At 37.7% G+C, this 13,953-nt stretch overlaps 1 protein-coding gene across 7 annotated transcripts in view; it reads right to left on the bottom strand.

The window, feature by feature from the left end:
- Positions 1-13,953, bottom strand: part of BLM (BLM RecQ like helicase) — a 97,983-nt gene that overhangs the window by 56,460 nt on the left and 27,570 nt on the right. For 6 of the 7 annotated variants that reach the window (XM_008512643.2, XM_070571052.1, XM_070571060.1 and 3 more), the window contains 3 exons: positions 5,369-5,470; positions 3,746-4,431; positions 2,221-2,383 (listed from right to left, as the gene is read on the bottom strand). In XM_008512643.2, the coding sequence (XP_008510865.2) occupies positions 2,221-2,383; positions 3,746-4,431; positions 5,369-5,466 (947 nt within the window). In that variant the 5' untranslated portion in view covers positions 5,467-5,470. Of the gene's footprint in view, positions 1-2,220; positions 2,384-3,745; positions 4,432-5,368; positions 5,471-10,944; positions 11,007-13,953 lie in introns of those variants that run through there. The other variant, XM_008512644.2, reaches the window with a different exon arrangement.

Here is a 13,953-nt window from a genome sequence, read left to right as displayed (position 1 = left end):
GAGAACACTTTCTGGAGCCTGAGGAGGCTTCACCGAGGAGGTAGCATTTGAGGAACGATGGGTATGGGAAAAGTAACAGACTATGAAGGACAGACAAAAAGGGCAATCTATTTATTGATACCCAGGAATCAATGGTACTTTTCTAAAGCAGGATTTTGGAATACAATCTTCTAACTAAATCAAACAGTGATGATTAACTATATTCTATACATTTTTAAAAATGATAATATATTGTAATTAAAGAAAGGGCTTTATTGTTTAGAAATGTTTTCCAGATTGTTGGTTTGTCTCATAGGTTCACTGGAGCTTAGGTTACTGTAAGGGCATAATTGGAGCTCAAACTGTAAATGTAACTTGGGGCCTGAAGACAAAGGATTTTGAGGGCCATCTAAAGAGGTTTAGGAGTAGAAGAGACACAAAAACATGTTTCTATTTTCTGCTACATATTATCTGAACATTATGCCTCTGAAAGTAATTCAGAAGTCACAAGCAGTACTTTAAAATGAAATAAAACATAGGCTGGCCCCGGGACCAAGTGGTTAAGTTCACACTCTCTGCTTTGGCGGCCCAGGGTTTTGCTGGTTTGGATCCTGGGCGCGGACCTAGCAGTTCTCGTCAAGCCATGCTGAGGTGGCGTCCCACACGGCACAACTATAGGAGGACTTAGAACTACAATATACAACTATGTACTAGGGGCTTTGGGGAGAAGAAGGGGAAAAAGATTAGCAACAGATGTTAGCACAGGTGCCAATCTTTAAAATAAATAAATAAATAAATAAAACGTAACAAAATTTAAGCATGCACTGCACACAAAGTATCACTTGTGAAAATTCTATTTCAGTTTTATTATACAAATATGTATATGAGGTTGTAATATTAAAAACAGAGAATCTACCTTAGGAAAAACCTTGGAAATAACCATTTTCCAATTGCTGAAGATCTAGGTAAAGTTAATTATGGTATGACAACTCAATAAATTATGTAGCCATTAAAAGGAATAAAAATAAAGACTATGTAACACTACGGAAAATGTTTTTAAAATAATGTTAAAAGAAGCATAATAAGTTATAGTTACATGTTGATTACAGTAACGCAAAAATCATACACACATGTAGGGAAGGATCAAAACTTAACAGGATAAAGAATCTATTTTGTTTGTTGGAATTGTGAGACTACAAGTATCCTGTTAAAATGGTTACAATGTTATCTGTGCAATACACACTCTTTTTATAAACAAAGAAAAAGGCCAGGCATTCAATAAGGGAACAGGTATGGCCCAGGAAACAGTGCTACACTGGATGTTAGTCCCTTTGTTGTTAACTGCATCATCCTGGGCCTCAGGGCTTCACCTGTTCAATAAGAATGCTGATTTAGAATCTAGACTCTATATGAACTTCTGCTCAGTTTTTCACTTTCTACAGTTCTAGCTGAATTTCTATCAGAAGGGAGCAGGGGAGAGGGGAGCTCTTACAGGTTTTTAGTTTTGTCATCAAACAGTAATCACCAGTCAGCCTTCTCAACCTCTTTAAACATCCCAACCCACCTGTTAAAACATAAACCCAGATAAGCTAGGTTATGCAGGCAAACCCCTCTTCCTGCCTGTCTTCCTTAATTAAGGGGATATACTAGAGGGATCTGTTTCTCATCAAAATATTGGTTAAAAGTGTAGTATATGCACCACCACTCAATGGACTGGGGGTGAGGACAGAGGTCACACTGACTTTTAGTATTTTAAGCTACTGATAAGCTATGTGGATATCTCTTTTTCTCATAATATTACCAATTAACCACAATCTTGTCACTAATTTACTACAATTCAGTGAAGACAGACACAATGACCAATTCTATCCTGCAGGGTTTATTAAAAAAAGGACTTATTACTTACTAAGTCATTTCCTAAATAAGGAGTTAGTTTTGTGCCATTTCAGGTCTAGGAGTTTGGAAACATAATATTTTTAGGAATATATTCCACATGTCAAAATCAACTACAGAAAATTGTTTTGAGGTCCCACGTAATTAATCATAATGGAACTTTATAGCTTTAGAATACCACCAACTAAATAAAATGTATAAATGGGGATTTTTTGATGTTCTCATTTAAATATAAAATGAACTGTGCAGAGGCATGAAATTTATCTATATAGAAATGACACTACAGAAATAAATTATTTCAGATATTCCAGAAACAAACAATATCTATTAATTAGTTAGCTGTTTTACCTAAGGCATTTTAAAGAGGAAGAAGAGCCAGAAATCATTCCTTCTTCTGGAGAAGGTGGAACAAAATCCATATCATAATCATCTTCATCAAACTCAACACATGGAGATTTCTCAATTGAATGTAATTCCTTTTCTTCCAAGTTTTTCTTCTTTTCACCACTATCTATGTTGATAAACATAAGTTATTTCAATAATCAACGACACAGCAAGAATAAGGTGTGAGCACTTAGTGCTTCAGGCAAGTCACAAACAGCAACACCACTGGGTATACAGCCCTCTCCTTTCACGTGTTAATGTTGGCTTGTTTCCTCATAAATGATTATCGAGTCAACTGGATCGATTCCGGTGAATGCTGGATTGAGGCTGAAGATTTGCGTAAGGATTTTCAAGACTGTCTCATGAAGTTAATTATGGAACGCACACTAAGGATCAGCACTTTTGCTTTTCTGTTTTTTCACTCATATTTAAGTAAGGGTAAAGTGCAACAAATAAGTCTGGTAACTGTACAAATGCTGTTGTGTGTACACATAAATTCTCACTACCACAAAGGCTTCACAGCCATTTAAGTCTACCAGATTCAGTGTCTCTCTTGACTACTTGGGAAAACACAATGCCAAATTGTTGCTCTCTAGTTTACTTTTACCAAATCTTCTCTTCATAAACAGCAACACATTTGATTAGACTACAGTTTTGCTTATTAATCACCTTTCAGTCCTCTTTCACTCTACAGTAACCTTGATTCTGGTGTTTAAAAACGTTAGTCTCATATTTCCAAGTATCTGATAAGGTAGGTACTTCCACATATGGCTAATCTCAGCTATTAAGTTCTGCACATCTAATAACTATGAAAACTAAAGCGAAAATAATTAGAATGTAATTTATAATACTTTAACAGCATGATTAGATTGTATTATACATCAATATTAGGTGGCAGCAAGCCATAAAGGAATTATAATAGAAAGGCTTAGTTTCACATCCCAATTCTACCACTAACCAGCCAGTAGACCCTTAAGAAGCCATTTTAACCTCTAGGGGCCTTATTTTCTTCACATGTAAAATCACAGAGCTATCTTTGGTGTTAATCTAAAAACTATATTAGCAGAATTGGGGCTGGCCCCGTGGCCGAGTGGTTAAGTTCGTGCTCTCTGCTGCAGGCGGTCCAGTGTTTCGTTGGTTTGAATCCTGGGCGCCGACATGGCACTGCTCATCAAACCACACTGAGGCAGCGTCCCACATGCCACAACTAGAAGGACCCACAATGAAGAATATACAACTATGTACCGGAGGGACTTTGGGGAGAAAAAGGAAAAAATAAAATCTTTAAAAAAAAAAATTTATATTAGCAGAATAAAATCTTTCATCAGTAGGCCCTGCCTCAAGAATGCGGCCAACAGACTGCTCAGTAAGCACTTCCATAGATCCTAAAGACAAAAGCAGTATCATATTTGTTACTGTTCCTAATGCCTAGCTTTGAATAAACTAATACAATCAACATATTGAAATGAGATAAAATAATAATTTTTACCTCTTTCCTCTCCCAAAGAATGACTTTCCTGCATATCTTCATTTATAAGCTCTTTGGAATTGGGGCCATCATCAATGCAAATCACATCACTACTTAACCATTCTGAGTCATCCTGTTTCTTAGTCAAATCTACTTGCTCGATTTCAGAGGAGGAAGGAGTCAAATCAGCCTTTACTGAATTTGCTTTAGGAAGCTGCGCTTTCAAAAAGGTTCTCTTGGACTTTTTACATTTCTGAGCAGTGCTCACTCTTACAGAGTGATTTCTGGATGGTGTAACAAATGCTTTTGAACTTCCAGAAGTATCAAAGTCATCCATATCATCCCAGTCATTGATGGTAATAAAAGAATCTGATGAAGAACTAAATTCTAATTTCTTGAAAGTAGCATCACGAGATTTCTTTACAACTGGTGTCTTCTGGGTAGTACATAAAACTTCCTGAGGAAACTGCAACAAATCTGGCAGTAATGGTTTTGAACCAATTCTCTTGGTTTGCTGTCCTCCTGGAGCTTTTTTAAAGTCACTGATACTTGTCTGCTGATTTGGGGGAGGCGGTAAAGGTTCAGTGAAGGAACGGGCCTCAGTAACATTAACATCTTTATCACTCAACACCGGTGTTTTTGCTACTGACACACTAGTTACAGAGACATCATTGGCTGAAGATATTTTCTTTTTAAAAGTGAAACCTCTGAAAAACAATTGAAAAATGAATTAGATGGATTAATTTTAACAAACCCACCAACTATACAAAACTCTAAATTTCTTTTACTAATTTATATAACAACTTTTCTTCATTGTATCACAAATGAGCAAAGCATCCATCGCCTTCTTTGAATTTAAAATTTATAAGGTAACTTAAATTATACTTATTATGGGCTGATCTTTCCTATTCAGAAGCTAATTAATCAATTTTGAGAGGATCCAGGCCATTCCCACTACTTTATTTCTCAGGCGAGCAGTCTTTAATTAACAGCTACTCCAGAGGGCGGGGACAGCATAAGTAAAAAAGAGAAGAGGCTCAAATGTGGCTACGTGTTGCTACTCTGATAAAAGTTTTACGGGAAGAGTTAAACACTGTTAGCCATGCTGAAATCAGGACAAGCAAAAGAGACAAGAGTCCTCGACTCTGCTGGATTTAGTGACATGAGGGTCAACGGTGAGTTCAAAGTCAAGCACCCAGAACAGTGTCCAGAACCTGGTGAGAGCACAATAAAGGATATGAATTTTTATTAGACGGCATTAGGAGTTTGGAAGATAGCTTGGAGGAAAGATCAGAACTGGAGAGCTACAGATTCCTTATAAACTGTTTTTGGAAAGGATATAAAACTACATTAAAATATCAAAAATACCTATTTGCCCAAATTTACAAGAAGATTCATTATTCATTCATTCAACAAATATTTACTGAGCAAGTATTATGTGCCAGGAAGCACGGAAAGGTGCTGAACAATTTATTACCTGGTGCTGCTAAAACATGCTCTACCATTAATTTACAAAGTGCGGAAATCACTGACCCTCTCAGGTTTGTTTCCTCGTCTGTACAAGGAAAGGGTTGAAGGGAAAGAGCTCTCATCTCTAAGACACTGTTAGTGCCTGTATGACAGCAAACCAACCAAAATACTTACGAAGATTTTGGTTTTGAAAGACTTAATTTATTATTAAGTTTTCTGGCTGAATGACGCTCCAGTTGCTCCTGTAGATTATTTAGAGGAACAGCAGCCATGATCCTAAAAAGTGAAGGAAAAAAATCTCAGTGGAGTTACATACTTTGCATTAATCATAATATTTATTGGGGGGTGGAGTACTATTCCAACTGTGCCCAGAGTAATGAGGCCTTTTTTGGGGGGTCAATAAATTGTTTTGACATTTACAATTGGTGACATTTGACATATATAATCTTTAATAACAGAAGGCTCACTTAAATAGCAAAATGACCTGGTTTTCCCCCAATGCTAAAATAAGCACAAAAGACATTAAGGAAAGGATTATTAGGAAAGGCCTTGCAGAAAAATGGGACCTGGCCTGGCCTTGAAGAATAAATGGGAGCTGGACAGAAAGTAAGGTGGGAGAAAATGATCAAAGCATACTGAAAACCCAAAGAACAAATGAACAACTAAATTCTCTACCCAAGAGGAAAACTGGGAAAAGAAGAAAGAGCACCATCAATGAGAGGAATGGTTTACCAGCAAGACATCGTGTTTCATAACATCTGGTTTCAACCTGAAAGAATACTTTTACGAAGCACATTTATACCCCTTGCGTAACAAATTGTGCTATTGCTGACCTACTGCCTGGGATAACGTACAGCTTAAGCCACGTTAAAATTACTGGGGCTGAAGGAAGACAGAATAGCCGAAATCTATGAATGGTAAAAAATCCTCATTTTAGCTGATAGTTACAACTCCCTTTCCCATTCTATCTTTACCAGAGATCTACTTTTCTTTTAGGTCACCTATCTTAGGAGAAAGGGTTAACAACACTAGATGATATTCACGGAAATAGGAAGCTTTAGATAAATCATATTCCACTCACTATTAAAATAACCTGTTTAACAATTGTTTTACTTTAAATATTAGTGAAAAGAAAAACTTGGGAGAAACTGAATTACATTCAATTGAGAAATATCATTGTGTTGAGCTTGTTGAAGGTGATTAAGATACAGATTTTGTTCCGCCTTCTCCAGAAGAAGGAACGATTTCTGGCTCTTCTTACTCTTTAAAATGCTTTAGGTAAAACAGTTAACTAATTAATAAACACGGAATAATTCACATGGATATGCAAATTATATCTTAATAAAGTTGTTACCAAAATATTAACATTAAAAAGTAGACAGAAGAGTATAATGAACTCCTACCACCCATCACCCAGAGTCACAATTCTCAACTCATCCAAAACTGTTTCATCTCTACACACATCCCAGGGTTCTCACTTCACCAGTCTGGAAGCTGACCTCTCAAAATGGTGATATTTTAAATGTCATTCTTTATTCATTAGCTGAAATATTTCTATCAAAAGAAATCTCCTTTGGAAGACGTTAAAAACAACACAATAATAGTAGGGGACCTCAACACCCCTCTCATATCAATGGACAGATCATCCAGACAGAAAATCAACAAGGAAATAGTGGAGTTAAATGAAAAACTAAAACAATTGGACTTAATAGACATATATAGATCACTCCACCCTGAAAGAGCTGAATATACATTCTTCTCAAGTGCACATGGAACATTCTCTAGGATAGACCATATGTTGGGAAACAAGGCAAGCCTCTACAAATTTAAAAAAATTGAAATAACAACAAGCATCTTCTCAGATCATAGTGCTATAAGGCTAGAAATTAATTACAAGAAAAAAGTTGAGAAAGGTACAAAGATGTGGAGACTAAACAACACACTACTGAACAAGCAATGGATCATTGAAGAAACTAAAGAACAAATAAAAAAATACTTGGAAACAAATGAAATGATAGCATGACATACCAACTCATATGGGATACAGCAAAAGCTGTATTAAGAGGAAAATTCATCGCAATACAGGCACATCTTAACAAACAAGAAAAATCCCAAATAAGCAACCTTAAAGCACACCTAACTGAACTAGAGAAAAAAGAACAAATGAAGCCCAAAGTCAGCAGAAGGAGAGAAATAATAAAAATCAGAGCAGAAATAAATACTATTGAAACGAAAAAGGCAGTAGAAAGGATCAATGAGACAAAGAGCTGGTTTTTTGAGAAGATAAATAAAATTGACAAACCACTAGCCAGACTTACAAAGAAAAAAAGGGAGAAAGTTCAAATAAACAAAATCAGAAATGAGCGAGGAGAAATAACAACAAACTCTGCAAAAATACAACAGATTATAAGAGAATACTACAAAAAACTATGCCAACAGAATGGATAACCTAGAGGAAATGGATAAATTCTTGGACTCCTACAATCTCCCAAAGCTCACTCAAGAAGAGGCAGACAATTTGAACAGACCAATCACAAGGAAAGAGATTGAAACAGCAATCAAAAACATCCCAAAGAATAAAACCCCAGGACCAGATGGCTTTCCTGGGGAATTCTACCAAACTTCCAGAGAGGATTTAATACCTATCCTTTTCAAGCTATTCCAAAAAATTAGGGAAGATGGAACACTTCCTAACACATTCTATGAGGCCAACATCACGCTGATCCCAAAACCTGACAAGGACACCACGAAAAAAGAGAACTACAGGCCAATATCACTGATGAACATAGATGCAAAAATTCTAAACAAAATTTTGGCAACCAGAATTCAGCAATTCATCAAAAGAATCATACATCAGGATCAGGTGGGATTCATACCAGGGACATGGGGATGGTTCAACATCCGCAAATCAATCAACGTGATACACCACATCAACAAACTGAGGAATAAAAACCACATGATCATCTCAATAGATGCAGAGAAGGCATTTGACAAGATCCAACAGCCATTTATGATAAAAACTCTGAACAAAATGGGCATAGAAGGAAACTACCTCAACATAATAAAGGCCATATACGACAAACCCATAGCCAACATCATACTCAATGGGCAAAAACTGAACCCCATCCCCCTGAAAACAGGAACGAGACAAGGATGCCCTCTATCACCACTCTTATTTAACATAGTACTGGAGGTCCTGGCCAGAGCAATCAGGCAAGAAAAAGGAATAAAAGGAATCCAAATAGGGAGGGAAGAAGTGAAACTCTCGCTGTTTGCAGACGACATGATCTTATATATAGAAAACCCCAAAGAATCCATTGGAAAACTGTTAGAAGTAATCAACAACTACAGAAAAGTTGCAGGGTATAAAATCAATTTGCATAAATCAGTAGCATTTCTATACTCCAGTAATGAACCAACAGAAAAAGAACTCAAGAATACAATACCATTCACAATCACAACAAAAAGAATAAAATACCTTGGGGTAAACTTAACTAAGGAAGTGAAGGACCTATATAATGAAAATTACAAGCCTTTCTGAGAGAATTGGATGATGACATAAGGAGATGGAAAGACATTCCATGTACATGGATTGGAAGTATAAACATAGTTAAAATGTCCGTTCTACCTCAAGCAATCTACAGATTCAACGCCATCCCAATCAGAATCCCAATGACATTCTTTACAGAATTAGAACAAAGAATCCTAAAATTCATACGGGGCAACAAAAGACTCCGAATTTCTAAAGCAATCCTGAGAAAAAAGAACAAAAAGGGAGGCATCACAATCCCTGACTTCAAAACATACTACAAAGCTACAGTAATCAAAACAGCATGGTACTGGTACAAAAACAGGTGCACAGATCAATGGAACAGAATTGAAAGCCCAGAAATAAAACCACACATCTATGGACAGCTTATCTTTGACAAAGGAGCCGAGGGCATACAATGGAGAAAAGAAAGTCTTTTCAACAAATGATGCTGGGAAAACTGGAAAGCCACATGTAAAAGAATGAAAATTGACCATTCCTTTTCACCATTCACCAAAATAAACTCAAAATGGATTAAAGACCTAAAGGTGAGACCTGAAACCATAAGGCTTCTGGAAGAACACGTAGGCAGTACACTCTTTGACATCAGTATTAAAAGGATCTTTTCGGACACCATGCCTTCTCAGAGCAGGGAAACAATAGAAAGAATAAACAAATGGGACTTCTTCAGATTAAAGAGCTTCTTCAAGGCAAATGAAAACAGGATTGAAACAAAAAAAACCCCACTAACTGGGAAAAAATATTTGCAAGTCATATATCTGACAAAGGCTTAATATCCATAATATACAAAGAACTCCCGCAACTCAACAACAAAACATCAAACAACCTAATCAAAAAATGGGCTGGAGACATGAACAGACATTTCTCCAAAGAAGATATACTGATGGCCAATAGGCACATGAAAAGATGCTCATCATCGCTGATCATCAGGGAAATGCAAATCAAAACTACACTAAAATATCACCTTACACCCATTAGAATGACAAAAATATCTAAACTTAATAGCAACAAATGTTGGAGAGGTTGTGGAGAAAAAGGAACCCTCATACACTGCTGGTGGGAATGCAAACTGGTGCAGCCACTATGGAAAACAGTATGGAGATTCCTCAAAAACTTAAAAATAGAACTACCATACGATCCAGCCATCCCACTACTGGGTATTTATCCAAAGAGCTTGAAGTCAGCAATCCCAAAAGTCCTGTGCACCCCAATGTTTATTGCAGCACTGTTTACAATAGCCAAGACGTGGAAGCAACCTAAGTGTCCAGCAACAGATGAATGGATAAAGAAGATGTGGTACATATATACAATGGAATACTACTCAGCTGCAAAACAGAACAAAATCATTCCATTTGCAATAACATGGATGGACCTTGAGAGAATTATGTTAAGTGAAATAAGCCAGCGAGAGAAAGATAATCTGTGTATGACTCCACTCATATGAGGAATTTAAAACTATGGACTAAGAACAGTTTAGTGGATACCGGGGAAAGGTGGGGTGGGGGGTGGGCACAAAGGGTGAAGTGGTGCACCTACAACATGACTGACAAACATTAATGTACAACTGAAATTTCACAAGATTGTAACCTATCAATAACTCAATAAAAAAAAAAAAAAAGAGAAATCTCCTTTGATCTACTATTTTGTCACCCAGTAGTACAGTTCACATCGGAAAGACAGGATAAACTTTAGATTCTTTTCCTTTATTTATTAGTTTTTAAAATAATGATTTCATTCTCTGACAACCTCCAGCGGTGGTCAATTTTTTTTCAGTATCATTATAAACTCATGGGTTAAACTATCACGTAAGTTTCAATCCAGTACAGTTATCATCCTGACTGATTTTCAAATGGTTTCACATTCGGCCAGTGGGAGCCTTTCCAGGTGGACTCTTCAACCCGTGTGACATAACTTTAGAAGTCTTTAAGAGCTTCCATACTATCTGGAATGAGGAGATGTCGCAGATTTATCTGTGCATGTTTTGTCCCAGACTCAGAATCACCATTTCCCCAAGGAGCCCTGACGTTTTTTAATGGAGAATACTTTAAGACCACAGTCCCTACATGTCCAAAGGCACCTGCCCATTTTGTACTCAGTTTAAAAGCACCGGCCTTTAAGTGAAGTATGCTTTCTCCAAGGCTCTGTCTAACGGGGCAGTCTTTCAACAGTGTAAATGATAAGGAGTGAAGTCACTACTGACCTCTCAGAACGTCAGCCTCAACCAGTTAGACTGCAGACACAGAGGCGGAGGCACACAGACCTTCAGCCTGAAGACAATAAGCAGAACAAAAAGGTCCAGGGCATCATTACTTAACCTTTTCCATATTCCTTCTAAGTTTGTTTTTCTTTTAAAGATTTTATTTATTTATTTATTTATCCTTCTCCCCAAAGCCCCCCAGTACATAGTTATATATTTTAGTTGTGGGTCCTTCTAGTTGTGGCATGTAGGATGCCACCACAGCATGGCTTAATGAGTGGCACTAGGTCTGAGCCCAGGGTTCGAACCAGTGAAACCCTGGGCAGCCGAAGCAGAGTGTGTGAACTTAATCACTCGGCCACAGGGCTGGCCCCTCCTTCTAAGTTTTTATTGTTCTTATTGCATCCTTCTAATTTTCCATATCTCATTTATTTTCAGATCAAAACCAGCCATAGTACTCTAACAGTTTTCCAACATTATTCCACAGCATGATTTTATTTGTATATTTAGCCCGCCAACAGTACAAATGTTTGATTAAATATTTCATAAATGTAGTGATACATTATGAATTCATAGTTAGCATGCAGTCAACCATGACCCTGGGGCACCTTTCCCTACTCTTTTAAGCTACACTGCTCTTTGGTTACTCCTCACGGGGTAGCATCCTCTAGCCAGAGTCGTAGTCCAGAGCACGGAAGTACACACACAACGTTCCTATTCAATATCTTTCAGTGGGAACGCCTTTAAGAAGTTGCTACGTACTGACAAACAAAAAGGTGTCTCCTCTGTGCATACTCTGTTAAAATATCAATAAAATTGTTTGACACAAATGTTGTTCACTGCCAAGGACCAGTGACACAAAATTAAAGGAGGAAAATAAACTGAAAATAAGTAAATTGAGACCAGTGAAAAGTTTCACAATACTAAAGAAGAACAAAGCAATGAGAGCCAACAAAACTTAAAATAAACCTCTGAATTAGACTCACCACAAGAATCATGAGTATAATTTAGAAAATGATTAAATTTCCTCTCACATACATGAAGGAAGTTATAATGCCGTTGTACTATAAATAGGCAAAAAGCTGATTCAACAGCGCAAAAAAATTTATCAGATGAAACAAAATAAACCAGAAAACCATATCCATACATAGAAAGAATAGTAAATCAGTGAAAAGAAGGAATGAGAGAATGATAACAATCCAGAGCTGGAAGAGAAAAAATATACCCAGGGGCTGGCCCCGTGGCTCTGAGTGGTTAAGTTTGCACGCTCCGCTGCAGGCGGCCCAGTGTTTCGTTGGTTCGAATCCTGGGCGAGGACATGACACTGCTCATCAAACCACACTGAGGCAGCGTCCCACATGCCACAACTAGAAGGACCTAAAACAAAGAATATACAACTATGTACCGGGGGGCTTTGGGGAGAAAAAAGGAAAAAAGAAAAAAAAGAAAAAAAAAGAAGAAATATATCCAGCAAATGAGACTCCTTGAAGTAGTAAAAGAAACCAATGGCAAAGAACAAATGATGAAAGGAGTCCTATCTAAACAGCCTCTTGAACGAATAAAAATAATTTAGGCCAGAAGTTGAGAGGACCTTTTGTTGTTGTTGTTGTTTTGGTGGGTTTTTCTTTTTCTTTTTTTTTTCTGAGGAAGAGTAGCCCTGAGCTAACAGCTGCTGCCAATCTTCCTCTTTTTGCTGAGGAAGACTGGCCCTGAGCTAACATCCATGCCCATCTTCCTCTACTTTATATGTGGGACGCCTACCACAGCATGGCCTGCCAAGCAGTGCCATGTCCACACCGGGATCCGAACCGGCAAACCCCAGGCCACCGAAGCAGAACGTGCGCACTTAACCACTGTGCCACTGGGTCGGCCCCAAGAGGGCCTTTTTTTAACAACCAGACTATGACACTAAGAGGTAGTCTTATGAAATTAAACTAAAAGCAAACATTTTTTTCTTTTCTTTTCGAGGAAGATTAGCCCTGAGCTAACTACTGCCAGTCCTCCTTTTTTTGCTGAGGAAGCCTGGCCCTGAGATAACATCATGCCCATCTTCCTCTACTTTATATGTGGGATGCCTACCACAGCATGGCATGCCAAGCAGTGCCATGTCCACACACAGGATCCGAACCGGCAAACCCCAGGCCACCGAGAAGCGGAACATGCGCACTTAACCTCTGTGCCACCAGGCCGGCCCCTAAAAGGAAACATTTTTAAAAATCTTACAAGTGACTAAGCGAAAAAAAAAATCACACTTACAGTAACAAACAAAATTACTTCTGAGGGACACAGAGAACATTTGTAGGATCCTCAGGATAAAAGACCCAAGCAATTGTCATTCACATATGAAAAGAATAGAAATACTTTTTGTAGTTTTAAAGTCTTCGAAAATGTAACATTCAAGCCTTATCTCTAAAATTGATAAGAATTGTTTGAATAACGACACTGACTTTAAAAACTAAAAAAGTTATGGGGCTGGCCCGCTAGTGTAGTGGTTAGGTTTGTGTGCTCTGCTTCAGTGGCCCAGGGTGCGCAGGTTTTGATCCCAGGTACAGACCTACACACTGCTCATTAAGCCATGCTGGGGCGGCATCTCACATACAAAATAGGCACAGGTGTTAGCTCGGGGACAATCTTAAGCAAAAAGAGGAAGACTGGCAACAGATGTTAGCTCAGGGCCAATCTTCCTCACACACACACACACACACACACACACAAAGTCACTGCAGAATGACTAAAAAGCCCAAACTATATCTAATCTATATGATCCAAACAACACAGCAAGAAAATGCATAAAGCTAAAACTGTTAAAAATGCAAGGAGAAATCAAAGAAACAGAAATGTAAGGGGATCAGTATCTCTTTACCACAAAAAGCAAAGAATGAGAACTGTACTAAGAACCCAAGTTTTTTGTCAATCCAGCCACAAACCATTGTGTGTGGCTTTGAGGAATTAATTTATTCTCTCTAGTGTTCTTGTTTGTAAAATTGGGTTAGAGAATCTCTACATTTCCTT

Source organism: Equus przewalskii, chromosome 1, assembly GCF_037783145.1.
Source record: "Equus przewalskii isolate Varuska chromosome 1, EquPr2, whole genome shotgun sequence".
NCBI lineage: Eukaryota > Metazoa > Chordata > Mammalia > Perissodactyla > Equidae > Equus > Equus przewalskii.
Note: the sequence above shows the minus strand (reverse complement) of the source record. Positions and strands in the feature narration are given on the sequence as shown.